This window comes from Miniopterus natalensis, chromosome 14, assembly GCF_054644295.1.
Source record: "Miniopterus natalensis isolate mMinNat1 chromosome 14, mMinNat1.hap1, whole genome shotgun sequence".
Taxonomy (NCBI): domain Eukaryota; kingdom Metazoa; phylum Chordata; class Mammalia; order Chiroptera; family Miniopteridae; genus Miniopterus; species Miniopterus natalensis.
The window spans coordinates 56,530,445-56,555,864 of NC_142094.1; the positions used below are offsets into that span (position 1 = coordinate 56,530,445).

Consider the following 25,420-nt stretch of genomic DNA (forward strand, 5'->3'; position numbering starts at 1 on the left):
ACGATCGGTGATCAAGGGCTAACGACCGCCTCCCTTCTTAACGCCAAGTGACTTATTACCCATAAACACATGCGAAAGGGCGCCGGGAAGCGCCTGCCAGCCGCACACGCGCGAGTTAAGCCTCTTAATTGAAAATATAATCTGTGTTGCGGAGATTAAAATATATTGGATTCATTTTCCTCTATCTTCCCCCATTGTCCCACATATATTTTCTTTATGCTACACAGTCAAATTAGTTCCCCGCTATGGAAATTATTTCCACACAATAAAACAATTTTACGGTGAAGCTATGACTGACTGTCCTATTTAAGGGAGACGCAAACCAGGGGCGAAGCGATTTCCTCGCCGATGCGATCACAGTCTGCACCACGCGCCTGGCCACCTCTGGGGTTTCATCTCCCGATCCCTCGGCTTTCCTTCCTTCCCCAGTCACCCCGGGGGAGGGCGCAGGTCGGACGCGAGGCTTCCTCAGCACCCCAGTCCCTGGCCAAGGGCAACCGTGCCCGCCCGCCAAGCAAGTGATCCTGGCCGCCCCGTCACGGGCGGCACAGCCCTCTGGGGACGCTCTAGCCCTTGTCATATCTTTTCATAACATTCATTAGCCCCTGACATTATATGCTCGAGTTATTTGTCTGCTGGATTATTGTCTGAGCCTCCATCCAAGTGGAAGGCAAACTCCATGAAGACAGGGCGTCGTCAGTCTCGCTCAGCATTAGATCCCCAGCATGTGCCACAGGGCCAGGCACAGAAAGAACGACAGTAAAAACGCCCGACACGAGACGATGGACCGTATCCGGGCCAACATACAGGGAGCTGCATTCTTGCTGGAGTGGGGGGGGGGGGGATGCGTTTACGCAAGGTGGCCTCGGGGCCCGGACACGTGGACTTGCAGGAGGAGCGCGGAGCCAGGCTCACTGGCCCTGGGCCTTCTTTCAGGGCTTCCCGTGTGCAGAGCCTTTGCATATGCTGCTCCCTCTCCCGGGAGGGCTGCCACTTCCCGCCTGGACACCCCGAGGTGAACGTCTTCCAGGCTGAACCATGTACCTCTAGAACACGCTCCTCTAGAACCACGTGCCTCTGCATCGGGTGCTTGGGCCGCATGTGTCGCTGCTGTTCACTCGTTCGTAGTTTGGGCACATCCAGTGACCCCCACCGCCTGCCCTGTAGGCTCTCGGCTCCTGACCGCTGGGTTTCCACCTGCTCTGGCTCACATTTATCCCCAGCACCTAGCTCCCTGCACGGCCCTTTGTAGGCCCTCAACAAACCCTGGAAGAGAGAATTAATAAACGTCACCGAGAAAACAGTGCGGAAGCTCGCTTATCATGTTAAATTTGAATCCCGATGAACTGAGCCGACCGGGCTCCAGCTGTGTCCTTACGTAAGTTTCCACTTCCCACTGGAGAGGGAGCGTTAAGTGTTCCTAACCGCGGAGTGCGCTGCGCCCGCAACGTGCCGCTCGCTGCGCAACACAGGCCCTGCCTGCCTGCAGCCAGGGCCCCGCCAAGCCCGAGGCCACTGTCTTCCTCGCCCTCAGCAAAGCGAAGCCACAGCCCAGGGAGCTGGGACAGCGGCAGAGTCCACGGGGGGCGGCCGCTGAGAACCTCACGCTCCGTGTTTAAACACCCCGGAGGGTCACGCACAGAACACGTCGGCTCCCTCAGAAGCTTGAAAAATTTCATGTCACCTTTTCAAAGCCTGCCAAGGTCATTATCTCAACTAATCAACTCCAGGATGGCTCCAGGACAGGTCACTGTGTCCCAGTGCCCTCCAGGAGGCTGCAGGGCGAGCTGGTTTTAGGGAATTGCCGTCTCACTACCACCAAGGAACGGACCTGAACTGGAACCCAGAGCCCCTGGCTCCGGGCACCGTGTGCTCGCACCGCCTCGCGGTCCGTCCTGGAATGACCAGTTATTTCGGGGCTCAGGGGAGCAGGGCCGGCCAGAGGAGGCAGACACCTGGGCTGGGGTGGCCGCCTGAGATGCACCTGTAGGGACACGGCAGGGACATGAAGGGAGGAAAGAAAATCTCTGAGGATTCCTGAGAAAATCTCTGATGACACCAAGTTTTAGAAAACACGTCGTTTCCATGCTGTTTTGAAAGAGGTCGCGGCGGACCCGGCCCGTCTCTCCTGGTCCAGAGTCAGGCGCGCAGAGGGCGGGGAGGGGCGGGCCGTTCTCGCGTGGGGAGGCTGAGTAAGGGACAGCAGGAGCCACTGCGCCCGGACCCACAGGCCTTCACAAAAATACACAGCTAACGAGGTCACACAGTCAGGACAGAAACGGCTGCAGCACAGAGCGTGGGCCCAGAAAACTGTCAGCAAAGTCTCAAAATAGCTTCCCTCGGGCCTGTCACGCTGGGGGAAATAACCCAGGAAACGATGCTGGTGCAGAGGAAGCGGCTCGTTTCGCCGCCGCCGGCCCCGCGAGCACGGTTCTGGGCGAAACATTTGATTATTTAAGGGGAGTTGCTATGCTCCCGCTGACAGGTCCCTGGCCTCCGATGAGGCTCTGGGCCTTCTATCGCTCCTCCTTCCTTTCCTTAGCGTGTGGCTGAGAGAATAACCTATCAGAGCACACCTGGACACACACACACACACACACACAGTCCCCCAGGGTCTAAACAGTCCACACCAACGGAGAGCATTTCTGGGGCCCGTCCTTTCTTGTTTCCAGGTTGCACTAAAAATAGGCATCATCCGGATGACCCGGGTCCCTGTAGGACGTTCACGTCATGAGCAGGCTCATCAGCCCAAGTGTGAAAGCAGGTGCGCGCACGACGCCCCGAGGCGAGAGAAGTGTTTCCAGGCTCCCTTTCGTGGGCATGAGAAGTCATTTCCTCTGATGGGTGCAGAGCTCCGAAAGCCAGCACATAAAATCGGTTCCCCACAGACCCCCTTCCCGGAACAAATCCACCGTGTGCATCAGAGAGGGCTGCTATGCGGGAATCACATGCGCGCACGCACACGGATCAGAGGCGCGCACACAGACTCGCAGCCACACCGGCAGGAGCCCATGAGCACCGGGAGCCCCTGCCATCACCGGCGGGGGCTTCGGTTCTAGATGAAGGCCCTCTGCCCCTGCAGAGGGGCCTTGGACACGGTTCCAGGCTCCTTCCCAGGCCTCTGGGCTCGAATCTGCACTTTACTAAGTGCTCTGGGAAACGCGTGTGCACGGCACTGTGTGTGTGTGTCCCAGGCCCATGGCTACTCACATTCATCACAGCCTCCCAAAGAAATAAAACCCACTGAGGAAGCGTCAGGGCCAAGGTGGACCTGAGCTCAGCCTGCATCACACTAGTCGCAGATGAACGTCCTGCCATCGGCTTTGGTCGTCCCTTCTCCTCTCTTCTCACGACTGCCACCTAATAGGTCAAAGCAGCAGATAACTCAGCAGCCTCGTTTGGGGCGTTAAGGGACTGTGGCAATGTGTCCAGCAGCTGCCGGAGTTTACTTCACGACTACTGAGGCAGTAAATAGTCTTTAATCACTGGCTGTCCCCTGCCTACTCTGTGGCCACTCCTGAGGCTTTGAAAATCCGATATGAGGAATCTTTCTTTATGGCAACCTCGGCAGCTGCAAGCAAAGCAATCTGGAGGATGTTTTTACAAGAAGGGTTTGTACATCATTGGCTTCTGTTACAAATTAATTCCTTGCTTGGACCACACTCACCCAGTAACAGTTTAGGTAATATAAACAGCTTATCAAATCGCCACAATATAAACAGTTGGCAACATAGTTTCTTATCAACAAATCCTTAGTAAGGCAGAGATAAAGCTCAACTCTTCTCGCCACGGGCTCCTTCCAGCTAATTTTGCCCTTGGCTACTGAAGGGGAGCTTTAGACCCGCTTCCTTTATTTCCAGGGTGATCTGCTTCTTACGGAGGAAGGCGGGGCAGGTGGGGCGTGGGATACAGCAGGCGACCAGCTCCTGTTCACAGGAAATCCCAAGGCCTAGTTTTCAATTTAATGATCACCAGGGTCTTAATAAAAAATGCAGAACACTCTATTCCCCTGACCTGGCACATACGACGAAGGAAATGTTTTAATGTTGTGAGTCACCTCCTTGATTAAAAAACATTAACATTGAAAATTAACAAAGTCCTCCACGAGGCTGGCCCCAGCGAGCCCGGGAAATGGTGAGAGAAACGTGGTCAGAGCTGCGTGATTAGGGGGGGACGGTGCGGATGACCCCAGACTGAGATGAAACGGAGAGTGGGCCCAGCATCCCGGTCACCTCCGCCAGGAATGAGGAACGGGAGGAGGGGTGCTGGCCAGCAGCCCAGCACACAGGCCGGGTCTCACCAGGTGGGGATTAACCAGGAAAAAGTCAGCTGCTACACCACCAGGCCAGGAGAGAAAATCAAATGGACTTCTGAATGTCCACAAACCGGGAGGCCAACAGGGCCGGATCAGGAAACAGTCTGAGACTCACCCTAGGGTGCTACTAGGAACAGCCACCAGAAAGTCGAAACGACACTCCACCACTTCCCCAGGGATCTCCTCCTGGTTTAAAAGGAGTCCTAAGTGGAACCAGCCCAGCAGGCAGCTACATGCCCTGCCCCCCACACGGAGCCACCCTCTGGGCTGTGACAACTCTGGGGAAATAAGTAGCAGAGGAGACAAGGGGCCCTGTGAGAGGAGGAGCTCCCAGGAGAAGACCGTGGGTGGCAGGAAACAAGAGACAGAGAGGGGACAGCAGAATGTCCCCGAGCTGGTGGCCTGCGCAGGCCCAGTGGACTCACGCGACCTCGGTACCTACTCTCAAAGTGAGACCTGGAAAAGTAATGTATGAAGTTATCAAATTAACCTCACAAAAACTGTAATGACAACATTTGCTTAAAAGTGGATCTTCCTCTGAATCCTAAGACAGTTCCCACATTATTGTCAGCGTGTTATATCTTTTCAATTATGGCTAATTTAACTGTTACGCTCTGCACATAACACATGTAAATATATATTTTTAAATTCTTATCCAGAGAGAGATTATGGTGAAATTCCTTCTACGAAATCAAGACATTCAGATTCACAAACTTCCATTTTAATGCCCCCCCACTGCTTTACTTTTGGTTTAATTTCATAACAGACGAAAACCTAGCACACAGAGATAGATTTAAAAGCCCCCCAACAGTTATCCGAGCTTCCTGTAACGTAGTCAGTATAAATAACAAAACACATATCCCCGATAAATTCCTAAGACCATAACATGCCAAAGTCAGAGACAGCAGGCCTAAGTTTGAACTCAGGACAAAAGAAAATTCTCAATCCCATCAACACAAATATGACTTCCAGTCATCAGTCTCAGGGATCCCCCGAGAGCCCCGACATTTCCACAGTTGTGGTTCTACCCACAATCATGAACAGGATGTGAGGTGCACACCCACATTCAGGGCTCCCGAGTGTGCAAGCCGAGGTCATGACCCAGCACGGCGACCGGCAGGCCATTCGGATGACGTTAGCGCCCGTGGAGACAGGTCCCGAAGAATTGTAGTGTTTCTGTCAGCCCACTGCTGACGTTTTCAAGTTCACACAGCAACTTAAAACCAAATATGCATCTAAAATGCACTTGAGCTAACCATGTAAAACATCCCAACCTCCAGCTCCCTTATTTAAATGCACAGATGCTACAGTCCCGGGTGCGGCCATCTGGTCTACCCAGTAGAGAGAAGGTGAGGGGCCTGCTCCAGGACACGAGCAGATGAAAGGAACCCTGTTCTGAAAAGACTGCTTCCGAAACCAAATCAGTAAACATCTACCTCCATGTGGAGATGTCGCAGGGAAAGGATGCCTCGGTTCTGCATCTCAAAGGCGGTCCCTCGGGATTCTTCTCTGATTGCAAACACGTCGCCGATCAAGCGAAAGATTCGTCCTTGAGCATCCGCTTCTGAGGCTTGGGGGAACGTTCACGGCTGCGCCCCGTCGTATCTCCCTGAGGGCACATCTCATTCTTTGCGCTGTGACCAGGCTGCCATCCTGCCTTCTAAACCGTATGCCCTCCGGGTGGACCCAGCTCACGTATCATATGCTCCCCTCAAGACCTGGCACAGGGCTCGGTATGTGCTGGGCACTCAGGTGCGGAAGGAATCCTCTTAGGTCATTTCCAGGGAAATGGCTCCTGAGGTCACCGATGTTCTGCAGAGCCTGGCAAAATGCTGCCAGTGCCCGGGGCACCCTGACCACGGCGGCCACAGGCTCCTTGCTGGACGCCGGGTGTTTCTGACCTTGCCCACTGGAGAGCGCGCTCCCGAGGTCAGCTGGGGAATTAACTACAGCATGAAGCAATGAATTATGAGAGCCAATGAGGAAGCACCATATTTAGAAAACCAAATTAAATACTGTAGAAAGATGACAAAGGTAAGTCGCTTAAAAACTGCAAAATTAGGCATGGGTGAGACAGCCGGAGAAGCGAAAACATGGGCGCCCCCCGACTCCGTGTTGGAGAAACTGCAGCCGGAGTTCACCCGCTGCGCGCTGGGAAGGGTCGCCCGCAGCGCTGGGAAGGTTTGCCCGCGGCGCGCTGGGAGGGTTCCCCGGGAGAAGCACATTCAAAACAGGCGTCAGCCCTACATTTAAAAAGTCAGCGAAAAAGGGGAAAGTAAAAAGGTGCATTTATGTAAAAATCAAACGAGCGGGGTCTGTGATGATGATAAAAAGAGCTTCTGCGTTTTCGGCTAATCACCTAACTCTGGTTCGACCACGCGGGAGATCCCTGCCGGTCGAAAAGCTTTACAATTTCACTGGAAGTGCCCCGGATACAGAACCTTCAGGAAAAGGGCAGACACCTTCCTCTTTGGTCTGACTAGTGAAAATGCAAAAATTCACGAGAATTTTGCTCCTCATATCAGAGGGATTTATTTTCCCACCTGAAGATGTAGAGCCACAGACAGCCCACGGGGTCCCGCGTCTCTAAGCGCCTGAGCCCGGTCAGCACAGCCCCTGGCAGCGCCACCTGGGGGTGCCCGCAGGCCCCCCCAGGGATGTCCCTGCCCCCCTGCCCTCCCTCTCGGGTCTTGCTGAGCTCTCGGGCAGCAATTTTGGGTGGACACTGCTGGGTCCTTCACTTCGTGTTTTCCTCAGAGCCTTCCCCTTTACAAATGGGACCTGTCAAGCTGGGCCTCCCGTCCCCGTTTTTAATGTTTTTAATATCCCCGACCACTCCCAGGCGACAGCGGCGGGAGACGGGGCTTGAAATGCATCTGCCAAAACCCGCTCTCCGAGGGCCGGCCGCGCGTCACTTCCATCCTTGGCAAGTTTTCCTTGGCAAGGGCGACATCGAGGCCGTGGCGGGGGGCGGGCTCGTGGGCGATGAAGGCGGCCGTGGGCAGCGCCTCACCGGGGTGAAAGGCTCGACACCCTGTCACTTTAATCAGCCACCGGGATGCCCAAGTCCAGGCAGCTGCGTGCACCAGGAACCCGCACACCAGCCCGCAGAGCGTCACGGCACACCTGGGGCGCCAGGCGCCCACTCTCCTTCGCAGCGGCAGCCCCGCTGGCCCCCCGCCGCTGTGGCATGTTACCTGGGACGTGTTACCCGAAGCCTGCGACACATGTGAGTGGCCACCTCCCTTGGAAAGGCCTGGCCGGGTCGCCCGGCTTCACACTCCCACGTCCTGAGGCAGCACAAAGCCTCTGCGGCAGCGGCAGCCAGGGGACACCTGCGGCTGTGCGTCCCAACCAGCAGGACAGCCACCTGAGCCCCTAAGGTCCAGGGCCCAGCGACAACTCCCAGCTTCCTCCCATGGGCTGGCGGGAAGGCGCTACAGCACCCAGTGTCTGAAAGTACACCGTCTCCCACAGACATGGAGCCCAGAAAACACTTCACAGATGATTAAGAAACAAAACAGAACTGGAGTCCTGCAGCGGTCACACTGGAAACGCACGTAGGGGTCCAGGTCCGAGCGGCCTGTTAGAGACGCTCTCGGAGGCCAGCTGAGACTCTGCTCCGGCCAGTTGCTGCCATGTCCCCAGAGGTGCTGGGGACCCGAGGGCTTTCCAGAGACCTGCAGCCGCTCTGTCTTTGTCCAGCCCCACATAGCTGCTCCAGATGGGGTTGGGCACAGAGCCCGCCACAGCCAAGGGTCAGTGAGGGCAGCACACACACGGGGCGGCTGGAGAGAGCCCGGCCTCACCTGCTTCCTCAGGGACCTCCCACGGCCACGACCCCTTGTTGAACAGATTACTAATGGCCTGCATGTCACTGGACCTAGCTTGTGACCTGGAACATTTCCACCCCTCTGCGTTCCATCTGCTTAGGCTATCATGATGAACAGCACGCACTCACTGCCACACAGAGCAGGGAGGGGGACTCTGCCCACCAGCGAGGAGGAGAAGTAACAAAGCCACCGGGTAGGAGCAGATACCTGTCCACCGTGGCTCAGCAGCTGAGCCCCTGCGTGGCCTGGAGCCAGGCCCCCCCACCCCCCACGACTGTCAGGTTGGATTGAGCCAACGGGGAAGGGGGGTCCTGGCTCATGACTGCCCCGCATCTCTGGCACATGCTGGGTACACAGGGCCGTGTACTAGGCATCAGACCGACAAGAGCACCTAGAGTGCCACCCAAGGACTCTACAACTCAAACCAAGCGTCAGGGATGAACTGCGGCCTGACAACGGGAGCGGCCGGATCTGAGGCTGAGCGTGGCACGTGGCCAGGTTCCCTGCCTGCCACAAGGATGGAAAGACAATGGCAGGAAGGAATACAGCTGGCATGCACAAAAATGCAAGGAGAGAGCCTTCAGCTGCTACGTCTGCTTGTCCCCTGACGCCCATCTGAACGGCTGCCCAGTCTGTGCCTCAGTGGTCCTTCTAGTCCACCCACACGGTGCTGAAGCTGCTCTGAGCCTTGTAATTGAGTCTTGACTAGTGCAGGAGATCCGGGTGGGGGTGTGTGTGTCCATCTTCTCTACCTCGACCTAAGCCCATGGGCCTCAGGTTCCAGATAGGCGTCCACAGCTGGAGCGGGAGGGGCTGCCGAGTCTCAGCCACAGCTACCATCTCCACAGCCCCGGCAACCTTAACGCTCTGCCTCCCCAGCTCCTACAAAGCTGAACCCACAATTACCACGTGACTCAGCAACTGTACCCTCGGGCCTCTGTCCAAGAGCACTCGAGCTTATGTTCACACAAACACCTAACGAACCACTGTGGCAGCTTTGTTCCTAACAGCCCCTCGTGGACACAAGCCAAGTGTCCTTCAGTGGTTAAACACGGCACTACACCGACTGCGGATAGTCCTCGGCCACGAGGAAAAACCTACAGCACCGATACATACAGTTACTTGGAAGGCTCTCAAGGCAATTACGCTGAGTGGAAACAGTTACTCTCAAAAGGTTACATAGTATATGATTCCATCTCCACAGCATTCCCGAAATGAAAAAAGTTGCAGAGATGGAGAAGAGAGGAGCGGTCGCCAGGAGCGAGGGAGGGCGAGGGGGCGGCGGGAAACGGGTGGCGGTGGCTGTGAAAGGGAACACGAGGGACCCCGCGGTGAAACCGTCTGTAGTTGTGGTGGTCGCAGGAATCCACACTTGCGATAAAACTGCACAGAACTGAGTGCACACACACGTCCACACAAACAGTGGGTGCATGTAAAACAGGGGTGCCCGAATAAAATCCCACCGGGGCAGGACCAGCTTCTGGCTGTGGCATGTGACGTGTCATCGTACGCAAGATGTGACCGCTGGAGGGAGGTGGGTAAAAGGCAAACGGGACCTCTCTGTAGACGTCTTATAACTGCATGGAAATCTATAATTATCTCAACAGGAAAAGTTTAAGAAATGCAATTTAAAAACCTGTTTTCTGCTCAGAACTACCTTTGTCTTCATTGTGAATATCACAGAAAAGGCGCTCGGTTGCACTACCTAAATATTCACACTATAAAAACACACGAAATGACAAGAGAAAGCAAACCCTAACTGGAGTAAGGGGGCTTAACCCACACCCTCCACCAGCTCTATGCTGTTTTACATACGATCTCTGGCATTCACTGTAGAAACACCCGGGCAAGACATACAAGAAATCAAGATATAATCAGACCAAGACCTCCTTAGACCCCAGAGATGATAGAAACAGACCATCAACGGTGTTCCAGGGATTCTGATTAGCAAAAACCACCAAGTGGAAATTCCATAACAAACTAAGAGCACAACGCCTGGTTTACCAGGTTACAGGATGGAGGAAAAAATATGGAACCTGAAGATATTGCAGGAAAAAATATCTACACTGAAATACTAAAATGGATGGAAAATACAAACTAAAGAAGAATGTAAGAGACGTAGGTTAAACGACAGGAAGGTCCAATACGTACGCAACTGAGCTCCGGAAAAGGGGAGAGAAGGGATGAGGGAGAAGCAGTGATAAGACGGACACTGGCCGAGCCGAGGGGGCAGCCGCAAACGGACGGGACCCGCACGCCTGGACGTAGCCGCTACGCCACGGCGCCCTTGCTCGCCGGCAGGCTGGCGACACACACCAGCAGCACGGGACCTGAAAGCGGTCCCCGCCGAGAGCAGCCACGGCTCGCCGGTGAATTCGAGGCCCAGGGCGGGACATGCACCAGATCCGCCGGAACATCCGTCCTGTCGCATCAGGGAGCAGAGCCACCACCCACGGTGACTTGGGCTGTGTGACCAGGACCAGGATTAGGGCGACAGAGCCCAACAGGCCCAAGATGGGGCCACTTAAGCAACAAAAACAATAATGATGAGACGGAGACGCAGGATGAGTCACGACGAAAATGAAGGAAAATCATACCATCGAGTGGTAGTGATGAGAAGAAGGTGGTCCTGGCCCGGGAATATACGATTTATACCATTAATTACAATAAATTGCCCAGAAATGACCAATAACAGTACCTAAAAATTTAATTAATAGAATCATTTTTTAAACTACAGAAGATTGTTTAATGAGTGGTGTCGCAACAACTAGTTTCAGTTTAAAAATCAACTCAGATACCTTTAACACAAAAAGTCCAATTCCAGATAAAACCAAAAATTTAAATATAAAATAAATAAAACCTAGAGTTAAATATCAAATTTGTGGACGAAGGACAGGACAGGAAAAAAATGGAGAGATTTGACAGGTTAAAATTTTGTATGTGAAATAACAAAAAACAAATTATTAAAAAAATAACCAAGTGAGACGGCAAACAACATGGGGGGAATATTTGTAGAAATATTAAATGGGTTAATATGAGCACACCCAAGGTCTGGGGAACGTCTAAAAGTGCTAATAAAATTCTTACGAGTAAACATTAAACGGGCATAAACGGGCAAGGAATGTGAACAGTTTACAAAACAGAAACGATTAGAAAGAAAATGAAACTGATTTCATCTTGCAATGTATCAGGGAATGCAAATGTAAACAAGATACGGCAGCCCCCTTGCCTGTTAAATTAACAAAACTCTTTTTAAAGATGATACTGGATTCTGGCAAGGGCGCAACAGAAACGGTGAAATCCTTTTGGAAAGCAATTTGACAATATGTATGAGGCTCCAGTAATCCCATTTCTGGGAACGAATCCTAGGAAATAATCCAAAATGCAGACGCATATACAGGGCGTCAGCCACCACAGGGCTCTCTGTCAGAGACGACTCGAGGGCCGTCGGCGGGTACGAGGGGGGGATGCGCTGGCGAACCTCTGGAGAGGTTCTTTTGCGGCCAATAAGAAAGCTGCTGACGACGACTGTGTAGTAACATGGAAAAGCGGCTGCGATTGACTGGGAAGTAAAAAATACAGAACCCAGCCGATACTCATTTATACTAGGGTTATAAGGAGGTAAAACATACACGTAAAAAGGTCAACCTGTGATAAAACTGGTGGCAGTGAGGATGGTGCGGACTCTCCCCACTCCTTTCAGGCGAGGCGTAGGACGTGTCTTCATTTCTTCTATAATTTATGACTATGACGTAATGGAAGGAAACACTGTTCAATTCTCCTGTGAGTTTCGAGCAGGCGGTCTGCCTTCTGGAGGCTTCTGTAACCTCCGTGGTGAGAAATCAGGTCAAGAGCACACATCCCCGGGCTCAGCCCACGCTGAGGGCCTGGCCCCGGCCTCCCGGCTCGCTGCCCTGACCGACCCGTGGCTTCCAGTGACTGCTGCCACTGCCTGTGGCCGACAAATCCAAGGTAGTTCCACCCAGGAGCTCGGCCAGGAGAAGGAACCTGACGCGCTCAAGCAGCCGAGCAGCACCCGTGCCACTCTCTGCGACTGAACCTCCAGCTGGCCGGCGGGGCCTCCGAAGCTCAGTGAAGGCGCCGCAGCCCAGCACAGACCCCGGCAATGCTGGGTGTCCTGGCCGAACAGGTCCCACGGGTGCCCTGCTCTCCTAGGACATTGTAAACCCACAGGACACACAACCCTGACGTGGGGAACTTTCCCGTGTACGTGTTCCTAGGTAGTGGGAGGAAAGAGAATGGAAGAGCCGTCAGCAAACCCATGAGTTACCCTGGTCCCCTTGACAGGTTCCCAATATCACTACAGAGATTAGCCCTACACTGCCACAGGCTGTCGGGGACCCTCGTCAGCGATGCCAGGGGGGAGGGCACCGAGTCACGAGACAGGGTAGCACCCAGTCCGGGGCCATCGCAGCCTGGGCTGCGCCTGCTACTGTTCCCACGGAGGGCACCGATTCCTGGCAAATACGGAAGACTTTCCCCAGTCCCTTCTGGAATGACACCCCTTTATGTCGCTCCAGGAGGGCGAGAGCCTTCCTGTGACACATTCTGCCAGGAAAGGAGGTCTTCACGGGCTGCGGGCGTTCGCACTAAACTGTCTCGTTTTCTCAAGGAGCCACAGGCTGCCTGCGACGCCACGACTGCAGTGCCAGGGCTCAGCGGGCTAATCCCTCTTCCTCGCTAACTTTCTTCCAATTATGACGCCGGCGAAGCATCTGAGGAAAGCCACGGACTCATGACTTTGCTTCTCGGAGGATATTAAACAAATCCCGTTTTCAATTTGAAAATGAAACTGTATCAGTGCAGCAAGGCCCCGGCCGCTCCAACCGCACCCCAGCCCCACTGGCAACAAAGTGACACAGGCGGCGAGCGGGCAGCTGGGTAAGACAAACGCGCACTGAATGGAAATATATTAGGTGAGGCTTCCCTGCAAATTCCAGCAGAGTCACCTGCTAAGCTAAATAGCGTTTGTGAGTCGCTAACTTAAGGAATAAAATATGGACCACGGGGCTGTGCAGATCTTCATTTCCTCTGGACTTTCCTACAAACGGAAAAGCTGAAAAATAGTCTTGATTTTTCCTCATGTTGGCAAAAAAACAAACAAAACCAAACCCAAAAACTGACAGGGAGGAAAAAGAACAGAAAGAGACTTCGATTCTCGACCACACAGGTGACGGCGGCAGCGCTGAGCCGCGCGGTCTCCCCCACGAGCCCCCGGCTCCCCCGCGCGGAGCCCACCTCTGCAGCCCGGGAGCCGGACCCCAGCGCCTCTGAGGCCCAAGTGCTCGGCGAGAAGCCAGATGCCGAGGGGACAGTCAGCAAACGGCCAGCGCGTCCCCAGCAGCGGTCCAGGCTGAGGGGTCCCTTCATTGTGGCCGCCCATTTTCCACGTGCCTGAAAGCTGCCGGAGTCAGGGCGTGAGGAAGGGTGAGGAAGACGCCATGCGAAACGCGTGATCATGCTGTCTAGGTTTTTAAAACATCTTTAGAAAAGTAGATGTTTAAGTGAACATGTCAGGGGAACACTCTGCACAGTAAATGACCGCCTAACCACGACGCTGTTACACCCAAAGCTAATACAAAGTAATGCTGAATGTCAACTCTAATTGGAAACATTTTTTAAAAAATAGATGTGCGCTATCAGAGCATTTTATTCAAAAAAAACCACCCCGAAAGCCAAAGCTTTCTCCTTTTAAAGAATATAAAACTTAGTATCTGAAATAAAATTTTAAAACCACAGTTTTAAATGAATGTGCTCTTAAAGTATAACGTCCGAGTCCAATTTTTAGGGCACTTTCCTACAATGCTATTACACAGAAATACTATGGAAAAGGCACTGCTCCGATGGATGAGAAGTGATGGGGTAAAATAAACATCTCCTCTGCGTGAGACCATCCCTGATAAACCGCGGCGCTCTCCCAAGTCTCCCAGGGATGAGGGTGTCCCCCGGCGCAGCCACGGTCCATCGGTCCATCCGGAAGGTGCACCAGCCCCAGGGGCTGCCTCCTGCGCCGCTTTTCCAAAGCACCTCGGAAAGCTGAGGGCGGGCAGGGAGCGGCCGGGCGCCTGCAAAGGCGGAACGCAGCCCCTCCCTCCATGGGCGTCCGGCGGAGAGCCCGCGGGGGCAGCTCCCGAGCAGGAGGGGCCCCGGACACCGCCCTGTCCAGTGGGCTCGGGGTCCTGCTCCCCCAGCCTCAGCCCCTCGCAGCCTCTCCGTGGCCACAGGGCCCTGGCGCCGGGTGGGGGAGGAAGCTGCAAGACGGCTATTTTGGGACTAGAGGGTTTTGATGGCTAATAGGGCTTGTTGATGGAGCTTGAAAGACAAGCTCCATCTAGAGATGTTCACAGCAGGATGATTTCATGAGTTATTTAAGGCAATGTACCCTTTTCGACTCGCCTGGTTGGGAGGCGTCTCCCGGGCTTTAGCTAAGAGGGAGGCACGGGCTCGGAGCCCTGGGCTCGGTCAGCGCCCCGTGAGCGCCCTGTGAGTGCCCCGTGAGCGCCCCGTGAGCGTGCGTGCGCCGGGCGGGGCCGCGGGTGAGAGAATCGCAGGGACGTCGTATGGACAGGGAACAGCACCATCTTCGACCGGTCCCTGGACACCTCTCGCTAAGGACCTTGCTTCACACTCTGGTGAGAAATTAGGACGTGTCCCTCTCATGAGAAGTTGCACCAACCCCTTCTGGCTCAAGCCCCAAACCCTACGACTCCCCGAGGCTGTCGTTCCTCCTTCCCTCCCCGCACAGTGTGTCAGTGCGTCTGAACCGGCTCCGAACGCCCCCAAACCCTGCGCCCCTCTCCCTGGCCGAGCAGCCAGCTCTGAGGCTCCAGGATTCTGTTCCCTGCGTCCCAGCCCCGCCAGGCACCCAGCGGCTTTGCAGTACGCAGCCCACCCAGCGCCGCTGAGTCCATCCTGGGAACGCAGGTCCCCAGGTCCCGCAGGAAACACCACTGGGTGTCTCTGCCGGGAAACAATGAAAGGGAGAGAGGGGAAGGCTGCCAAGTCTAATCACAGAAGAGGGGAGACCGAGGGGGCTCCCCGACCTCCTCTCCGATCTCTGAATCCCAGGCCGCCCCACGTTGAGGAGGCAACGGCGACAGGTCGGGGAAAAGGTATTTTCTGCTGTGAAAACGGACGGCTGAGGAAAGCGGTGAGTTTAAAAAGCTGCCCAGAGTCAGGGAGCGAAGGAGCACCTTCCCCTTCTGGGGGCGGTTAATATTCATAGTCACAAGTATAAATGTGACACGCCAGCCCTTCTGAGAGCCCGCGCACGCTGACGTGGAGCCGGGGTCACCGTGTCCGGGGCGCGGTGTGGTTTTTTGAGCCATTAGGATTCACTGGACTGCGAAGACCAAGCTGTGAGAGTTCATCTTCCCCTAAGTCGGCCGCACTGCCCTGTAACAGCAAAGCCTTCGCCTCACAGTGTAATTTGTGTCTCGGATGATCTGGCGGCTCTGGGAACTTGACAGGCGCAGCACTGAGCACGGGCCCCCGTCCGCGGTGGTTGGACAGGTCACCAGGAGCGGGCAGCCGGGCCCAGGCCGCGCATGGGTGCCGGCCCCGGGTACACGCGGGTCTCCCTCAGGCGCCTTTGGGCTGAGTGCAGAACGACTTCCGATGAAGGAGCTTCACCGGCTGACAGGTCTTGAGAGTGAGATGCCACTTGCTCATCATATGCGCGCGTCGGGAGCGGCCTGTGGACCCGGAGGTAACGCGGGCGACCATCCTTCATTCCTGGAAAGAGCCGCGACCGAGTGGGCCGCGAGCTCCATCCGGGGGCTCCGTGATAAGGACACTTCCCCGGGACCGTCGACCTGAAAGCCAGGCAATGACGCAGCCGCTGCGCGTCGATCACCTACTATGTGCCAGGCAGTGTGGCTGGACAGTGAGCAGCCACTGAGACGACAAGACGTGATTTCCCCAACACAGCACCGCAGGCCCACGCGCCAATCCAGAGAACGCCATGAAATAAAACAACAACAATGTAGCAACTAACGTCCAAGTGTCTACAATATTACCATTTCCTTAAGGCTCTGCAATTGTGCTACATGTGCGAACTTTTTCAGACCGAAGTATCCCACCGTCAGGCAAGGCGGAGACAGAATATTATTCATTTCCAACCTTGCGTCTGGAATTTAGCAGGAGCTGAAAAATAACAGGGGAGTTCCACGTTCAGTCTTCAGGATGATTTCATTTCAAAGCCCGCAGTTAATGCAGTTTCCGTGTAGAAAGAGCGCGAAGTCTTTCTCCATGGACGGCCACCATGCGTGTGACAGCTGATTCGTCAGCAGGAAGTCCACTCAGCTTCTTTCTGTAAGAGTCTTTTTTTTCTCTTTGTTTTTTTTTTCATTTAAAAAAAATTTTCAATCATAGTTGACGTACAATATTATATTAGTTTCAAGTATATATCCCAGTGATTAGCCATTTAAGTAAATTACAAAGTGATCACCCGGTATAAGTCTAGCACACACCTATGAGTCTGCAAAGATTAAAAAAAAAATTATTTTTTCAAATAAAAACCTTCACTGTCAAGTCGAATGGACAAAGAACACATTGGAATACAATTCGGTCACGAGAAGGAAGGAAATCCTGCCGCTGGCTACCACACTGGTGGACCTTGAGGGCATTACGCTGAGTCAGACGGAGAAAGGCAAATACTGTGTGATCTCACCCACACGCAGAATCTTCAAATGAAAACTGAACCCCCCAGAAGAGGCCCTTGCTGACACCTGCCGCACGCGTCCTCTGTGCCAGGCGCTGGTGGGACCTCAGTTCACATCCGTGTGAGTCCAGCGCTCACCCGGCACCACGTGAACCTGAGCCACGCCCACGGGGATCTGCCCCGAAGCTGCAGCCCCTGGCAGGGCGTCGTGGAGCGAATGGTGCCCAACTCCCAGGTACCACCTAACACACGAACGCTCAGCCCCGGCATCTTCAGGGGATGGCGGCTGACTTTTATTTTAAGGGCCGTTGTCTTTGCTGGGGTCATGTGACAGAGACGGGTAGTTGAGAAACAGGGAAATAAACATCATGGGGTCATTGTCATGAATCGCATGTATTTCTAACAATTCCGTCTCGTCACTGAGACTCCGTGTCGCCATCCATTCAATCGGGATTATCACTGACACTTTGAGCTGAGTGACTCCCTGCGGCAGGAACCGTCCCATACGTGGTACCGGGTTGAGCAGCATCCCGGGATCCTACCCACTCGATGCCAGTAGCCCGAGATGTGACAACAAAATTGTGTCTGGACGTGACCCGATGTCCTCTGGGGGGCAAAACTGGCCCTGGCTGAGAACCATGGAAAAGGGACCTAAGACGCTCATGAACAGTGCCCCCCCCCCACCTTCCTTTCTAGACCTAAAAGCGTAACGTCAGAGGGTCTTACGCTGCTCAGGCTTCCTTCTAAGAAAAACTTAAAACAGAAGGATCTGGAGAGCGACCCGACCTTAACGAAATGCGTTCCCCCATTTTGCTCTGCACTGAAGAGCCCTCTGTGCATCACACGGAGGGGGTGTGAGGCTCCATCCCTCGCGAAGGGAGGGGCGTCCTTCAGTGCCGAGTGCCCGGGAGGCCGCGGGAGGTGCGCCGGCTCGGAGACTCTTACACACACAGCTTCCCCGCGGAGCCTGCCTCCCGAAAGAGTCCTGGCAAAGAGCTCTCCATCGCCGCCTCCTTTTGAGAGCACTTGGAGTCTTCATCTCGGAATTAAATAGAGAGGCCATCTAAATAAAACCCAACTGGACGAGGGAGCCATGCTCTGGGCGACGCTCTGGGTGATAAAGCAGGAGAGGTCTGGAATTCTGTATCTGAATTTCAGGCCATGCTTCATTATGAAGCAAAGGACAAGAGCATGCAGGCCACAGGACAACTGTGTGGAAAGTATTAAAATAATTTATGAAAACACCCGTGCAGCCGGGGTCGGCCCAACCGAGGACACAGGCTGGCGTCCTAGCGCCTGGGCCGCATGCAAACCAGCTCGGTTAGGCCAGCGTCCTGGGAGAAGACCCGGGCTCCAAGAGTGATATTTAGTACTAAGTTTATGAGCTGGGACAACGCAGGCAGCTGAGCTCCAGGGAAATTTCATTCCAGAATGTTTTCATCACACTGACTTGGAATTCCTGTTTCCTCACTCAAAAACAACACACAGCCTTTTTCCTTCTGGTCCTTAGCTCGCAGAGCTGTGACCGTGTTTACATCCGCAGCTGCCTTACAGGTGTGCTTAAAACCTTCAAGCCACAGGCTGTGCAAAACCTCAACGGGAAGCCGGTGAATTTAAAAAATAAAGCAAATTAAAAGTAACAACGTCCACTAAAACCCCAGGCTTCAAAGAAAGGGAAATAGATGTCGAGACTCAATAATGCAGGAGTCTCCGGGGCCCCGAATGCTTTCAGCATGCACCACGATTTCAGAGAGTTCCCTCAAAGGGGGCTGAGCTGGAGGACACCGCAGTCCTGCCAGACTCAGCCATCCTCAGGCTGTGGTGGGGCGCCCTGGCCCTGGGGGCTGGTCCCCAGGAAGCGGGGACCCCCACTGCCCTCTCTCCCACCCTAAAGCAGCCGGCGGTACCTCCTCTGATGTGAGCGGAGGCACAGTCCTGGCCGGGATTCACACTCCTCTCCAGCAGTGGAACCAAATGACGCTGCACCTGCAAAACAGCCCACCCTGCAAATCTGCTTTCTGAGCATCTGAGCATTACCGTGATTTATCCCTGACAGCCCTGCCAGCTCAAAGGTGGAATCCCTTTCAGAGGTTTCAGGCCCTTTCCTGTCCTGGCTACATGCCCAATTAATATTGGCAGAAACATCAGTGAGCTCACCCTCCTGGACTCGGATGCAGCTAATGGGTACTACTTATGAGTGTGCTCTATATTGAAAAGGAGCGGTCACTCCGCTACAAAGCAGAGGCCTGGAAAATGCACCAGCTAAAGGGAGCCGCGTAGTATCTCGGGTAAGTATGTATTCGTGTGTATGTATCATGCACATGAGGGTGGTGGAGACATCAGTGGATTGAGGAAAACACTTCCTGGCCCAAAGATGCCTGAATCACAGGTGAGAAGAGGGAATAGAGGATAAATGAGCCACGGCTCAGGTCAAAAGGAGATCAGGATGCTGGCTGAGCAACCATCCTCCTGACCGTTCCCGGCTGTCTCCACGTGGCCATGAGCGGAAACATGAATAGCACCCGGACACGTGAAATAAACAGCAACCTGGCCTCACAGATTTCCAACCAGGAGGACATTTCAGAGACCGAAAGGACAAATATATGATGGACGTGACTCCGGATAAAGTAAAACCAGATGACAGTTTCCGATTGGTGGCCTCTGATGTAAACGGTCCACAACCAGACAAAACGCGACAGGGCAGGGCGGCAAAACCCACTCCAGCCCATACGCCAGCCTTTCAGACACGTCCAATTCTGACCAACCTCTGCTGCGGCCAACGTGCTGAGTTGGAACATCTCAAGCATTTCGAAACCGAAACAGGAATCTCCCCCATTTCCTGGGGGCAGGATGTTGAGTTCTCAACGGACTCCGTAACGAGGAGAGTGTCTTGCTCAGAGCCACACATCGTAAATCACCAGTGTCCCCTGACAAATCGAGAGCATCTTCTCCCTACTCCTGCGAGGCCCACTGTTTCCCTTTGGCTCTGCCTCCCAGGCAGCTTCATGTCTTTTGGCCTCCAGAAAGCTTTCTCTGTGGTTTTCCATGTTCTCTTTTAAATTCACAGCCTGTGGATCCTGACTCATTAAACACACCTAGTCCTGTATGAAAGTGCATTGGACATAAACCACAAATTATAAAAGGAACCTCCTTCCGGGTCCCGCTTAACAGGGAAGGAACCTACACGTGTGGGAAGCAGAATCCACACTAATAGGAAAGAGCCCTTGAATATGATTGATCATCTCAGCTGCAAACTATGACAGCTCAGAGGAAGCAGAAGTGCCCGTTTCCTCGGTGCTCCATCCGGATCCAGGAGAGCACCAACAATGCGGCCGGCGAGCGTCTGCATCTGGGTAGGGAAAGGCTTTAAAATTCTGTTGCGCGTCTGAAGAGCTGACGGATGCAGGAAAGGTTTTGTTCCGTGTTATGCAGTTGATACGAATTAGAAAGTCTAATTCTGAAAATCTGAAAATTAGACTCCGTACGGGCCCCTTCTGCACTCAGTGCACAGTGTAGAGGTGCCTTTCTCCAGGAAATCAAAGCAGTTAGCAACACACGAGCCCTCCGAGGCGAGCGGCGAATCCGGTCCAACCGTCGGGCTCACTCCCCACCAGGTCACACTCGTGCCTTAAAGCTCTACTCAGGGATAAACCGCGTCCGAACACCCTACGGGGATGAATTCAAGCCCCCAGACCAGAAGACAGACTTAGAAACTCAGCCAGGTGGGCACGTTCCTGCTCACAGCCGGGGAGAGCTGGGTGACCGCCGCGGCGCAGCTCACGGGCGCAGCGTAACTCTGAACAATTTAGCTCAACGACTCGAGGACGGATGCCAGCCCTGATGTGCTCACGGAGAAGGTCCCCGCTTCCAATACACCCTGAGACCTTAAACAGCAGCTCAGCACCTGCCTCCCCCAGGAAGGTGATAAGCACCGTGGATGCTAAGACACACGCGCCCCGGGCCCTGCCGCGCCGTTCGCATCTGAAATGTCACCTCGCCATCTGGCAGCGTCATACCCCAGAGCAGAGCGAAGGCCAGGCCGTCGCTGGTCCGTCACTATCTTCCAAGAGCAGCCAGGTGACGAGTGTCCTTTGCGGTATTTATTAGGCCCTGTAACTCGGATCCTTGATTCACGAGTCAGTGCAGCAAAACTAATGGGCACCGTCTTTAATTACATTTTACAGGCCCCATGGTCCGGGGGATGGTACATTTGCAGGGACAATGCTGAACGAGAACACATCCGTTTAAGAGGCCACAGAGGCTGCTTTGGTCAATGCCTGCGCCGTGGGCGGTGAAACGGCAGGTCCAGCTGTGCCACGAACACTTAAATACAGAAGTTTCCGGGAATCACTACGGAGGCGGGAGGTCTCTGAAGTTAGCCCGGGGAGGAGGGCAGGGGCGGCCGGCAGCTCCAAGACGTCCAGCGACTAAGTCATAGGCATAAAAGGAAAACTGACGGCGACACAGAAACCGTGTTCCCCGGCGATATCGATGTCGTTCTGGAAGGGTCTCATTTTATCACAATATTAATAAGGTCTTGACCTTGTACGAACTCACGGCAGGACTCCGCGAGCTCAGTAATGAACAGCGTACTTCCAGTGGCCAAGAAAGGAAGTAAGAACATTTTGAATTCTGCGCTTAAAATTCACTCAGGAGACTAGTAAATCTTGTGGAAAGTACTCGAAGGACACCAGGATTTAAAACACAAAACAAAACACTCTCTTTGGCAAATATGAGTCACGCTCAAGATCCAGAGTGAGGCAGCGGGTGGTGAGGGTGAGGCTCCAGGGGACGGCCTGGGGTGCCGACGGGCCCACCGCTTCCCGGCTGTGTGTCTCAGGCGAGTTACCAAACCTTTGTGCCTCAGTTTCCCCAGCTGTGAAGTTGGTGTGAAAACAACAGCTGTCTCAGGGCGCTGCTGAGGGTGTTCAGGACACGATTCCAGGTCACATCCCCACAGGGCGACCTGGCCCGTGAAAACACGCGAACCGTGAGGGCGCAGGACGCCGCAGAAAACCGCAGGGTCAGCCACCTAATGCCTCGAGACGGTGTTAAGCGTGAAGGCACTAACCTCCTTCAAACGCCCAACTGCATCGGCTTCTAAAAACAAACACGGTTTATTGACCAGGAGGGGCCAGCATGTTGGGCAGTGATGAGGGAATGGAAATGACAACTACTGCCCCCCAAACGGCGCTCGGCGTCTAAGCGCCCCCCTTGTGGTCTTCCCTTTGGCCGGTCATGCTGGCTGGGGAGCTGGTCCCCACAGAACGTGGCAACTGTGACAGCAAATGCAGATCTTCTTGAGTCAGGATATCTGCCAATAGGCCCTGGCCAGGTAGCTCAGGTGGTCAGAGCGTCGTCCTGATATGCCAAGGTTGCGGGTTCGATCCCCAGTCAGGGCACACACAAGAATAAACCAATGACTGTGTACACAAGTGAACAACAAATCGACGTTTCTCTCTCTCTCCCCCATCCCCTTTCTCTCTCTCTATAACCATTTTAAAACAAAATAAAAACTAGTTGGCAACCCACCATTGCACCCCCGGGCATTCGAGCCAGAGAAACGAAGACTTACATTCACACGGAAACCTGTCCGTGACTGTTCCTAGCAGCTTCATCTATAATAGCCCCAAACTGGAGGCGGCGGGGATGCCCTTCAACAGGACAGTGGTTAAACCACCTGTGGCACGTCCACGCCACGGGACCCTACTCAGCACCAAAGCGAACGAGCCCTCCACACAACCACCTGACGCTCTCCAGGGAATTACGCGGCCTGAAAGCAGCCGACCATCCCCACCTCCTCACAGAACATTTTCAAAGTGGCCCAACGGTGAAATGAAGAATAAAGTGGCGGTTGCCGGGGCCGGGGCGGGCGAGCAGGAGGGGAGAGGAGGGAGGGTTGTAAATGGGCAACGAGGGGCCCTGTGGCGATGGAGACGGTCAGGTCTTCACTGCGACGGAGTCGAGAATACACGCCACCCAGGAGCACCACTGAAACTGGAACGGTGAGAAACACCCATGACTGTATCAGGGTCGTTTTCTGCTTGCGGTTCGGTGCTATAGTTTTGCCGAATGTTTGTCATCGGGGGACCTAGATAAAGCGTGCACAGCCTCCCCGTGTGTTACGACCGCACTGCCTATGAATCTCCGGTGATCTCCGGGACAATTGCAATAAGAAGGAAGGAAAAACGGGGGTAAACAGCAATTTCCTCTGGAAATCTCACATGATTGAGAACCCAGTGATCGCTGTTGGTACTTACAGAAATTAAAAAACCCAGGGGCTGGAAAATTAACCAGCAGCCCTGGCAGGGAGGTGACAAACACAAGCTTAATATTTAATAAGTATGAAGAAAACGCTCATGAGTTTTTTGAAGCCGAAATATGTCAAATGCAAACATCTTTGTAACACCTGGCACAGCGCTGAGGCTCGCTCTGGCTAATAAACATACGTGGTTCGAATGAGACGGCAGGGTGGGGCACAGGGTACCTCTGCCCTCGACAGGGCCAAGGGTGGCTCCTGCGCAGGTTTGTTTCCTCCGGGGGGGACGGGGGAGCCCAGGTTCTTAGCGACAGATGCCCATGCTAGCACAAGGGAACCACCCCATCTCCAGGTCCGTTTCTCCAAACATGTATTTGTGTCACAGGAGGGGGAGCCTGTGTACTGTGGGGAGAGGCCACGGTCACCAGGCAACAGCGCCGCCCCCGGGTGGCCGGGGCGCCGGGTGCAGGCGGGGTGCTGTTCCCGTGCTCACCTGTTCTGCATCATGTTCATAATCACCCAGTCGAAGGGGTAGACGTTCTTCCCGATGAGGTTCTTGAACATGATGAACGTTTCCATCAGGAAATCCTGAAATAAAACCAAAACACTGAGACAGCCCACCAAGAACAAGGGGAGACCCAGTCCCCGCCCCCCTCGAATAAATAGACTACGGATGACCTTGTTTTGTTAGCTGAATGAAAGCTTTCTAAAAAGTAACGCAGATGGCCCGGCCGGCGTGGCTCAGTGGTTGAGCGTTGACCTAAGATCCAGGAGATCTGGGTTCGATTCCCGATCAGGGCACATGCCCGGGTTACGGGCTCCATCCCCAGCAGGGGGAGTGCAGGAGGCAGCCGATCTCTCTCTCTCTCCCTCCCTCCCCCTTCCTCTCTCTGAAAGCAATAAAGATATATTTAAAAAGAAAAAGAAAAAGTAACAAAGATGTATTTCAGAGGCTGGCAAACTACTTCTGTCTTTCTGTTTGCTGAGCCCCTCCTGCCTGGGGTAACTTTCCCAAGGCTATGATTGTAAACAGTCCCAGGTACATCTTTCTAATAGTCGTGAAGAGCAAAGTCAGCAAAGATTACACATATGTATTCATACACTTTCTGCTTATAGAAAAACACATTTTTTACAAACTTAACATGAAGGTTATTATTATTAATGGTTCTTATCTTTACTCTAAATCCATTTTGCACTATCAGCAGGCTCCATCCAGCTGAACGTGGGCTCTTATTATCCATTCCTTTTCCTTACAGAATTTAGCAAATAAAAGGCTCAAAGAGGGGAAAAGGCAACTGAGAGTCACTCAGAAAAGTGCGGCCTGGGTCGGAGGTTGCCAAGTGAGTGCCCGCTTCTCGTTTCTCTAATCTACTGAGCTGTAATTTGGTGCGGTGGCTGCGAAGACCAGGGAGGGGAGTGGAATTTAAGTAGCCGAGCCAGCCATTCCCAGCACACGGTTCCCAGGGCTTCCTGCAGACGGGCCAGTTAGACTGGACAACAGCCGATGTTCAAATTAAGACGTGTCCTCTGCAACCTCAATACCAATGCCAGGCCCCCTCCCACTAATAAAAACTCAGGGAACAACCGTGATCACCACCAGTCTAGGAGACCCTGGGGACCTGGGCAAGGTCCGGAGGGCAAAGTCAACCCACGGCCCCCCAAACTTTGCTCACACAGTCTCTGACCACCAGGCCTTCAGGCAGCGGTATTACGGGTGCCCTCGACTCATCCATCGGCTTCTCTCGCCAGATTAAACATTGAAATTCATATTTCACTCCTTGAGCTCCCCTCTTCCTCAAGAGCCCCACATTTTAATGATCAGTTTGCATATTTCTCAGGCTGAGTGGTGTAATTTAGTCGCATCTCCATTTGCATGAAATTGCTGCTTTCTTGCCGATCGCTCCTCAAAGCCTAATAATTGAGATATAGGGTCTGGCTTTTACTATTCTGGAAGAGAAGCCCATTTCCCCAGCTCCTTCCTTTCTTTCTTTCCCCGGGACGCACAGCCGCCGTTCATCAGCACAGCTCAGCTGCTGGATGAGCTGAGGCTCTGCAAGGCTTCCTCGCGGCCTGTGTCCCTCGCCAGCCGTGGCGACGGTCCCTGCAGTCGCGTTCGCCTAGGACGGCTGGCGTGGCCTCATAGACTATTAATTACACCGGCATTTCCAAGTCAACAGGGGAGGTGGGGGACGAATATGAGATACTTTGTGAAAACGTTCATCTTTCAAGGCCAATCTGTCCCTGCTACATTTCGTAGTTTGATTTTTGAGAGGACATCCCACCTACCAAGCGGACAGCTCTAACAACAGCCACCAAGGTATTCCAAGGGC

At 53.9% G+C, this 25,420-nt stretch overlaps 1 protein-coding gene across 4 annotated transcripts in view; it reads right to left on the reverse strand.

The window, feature by feature from the left end:
• DOCK1 (dedicator of cytokinesis 1) overlaps positions 1 to 25,420 on the reverse strand; it is a 287,380-nt gene that overhangs the window by 63,538 nt on the left and 198,422 nt on the right. For all 4 annotated transcript variants that reach the window (XM_087824025.1, XM_087824024.1, XM_087824027.1 and 1 more), the window contains exon 29: positions 23,584 to 23,678. In XM_087824025.1, coding sequence (XP_087680151.1) covers positions 23,584 to 23,678 — 95 coding nt within the window. The remainder of the gene's footprint in view (positions 1 to 23,583; positions 23,679 to 25,420) is intronic.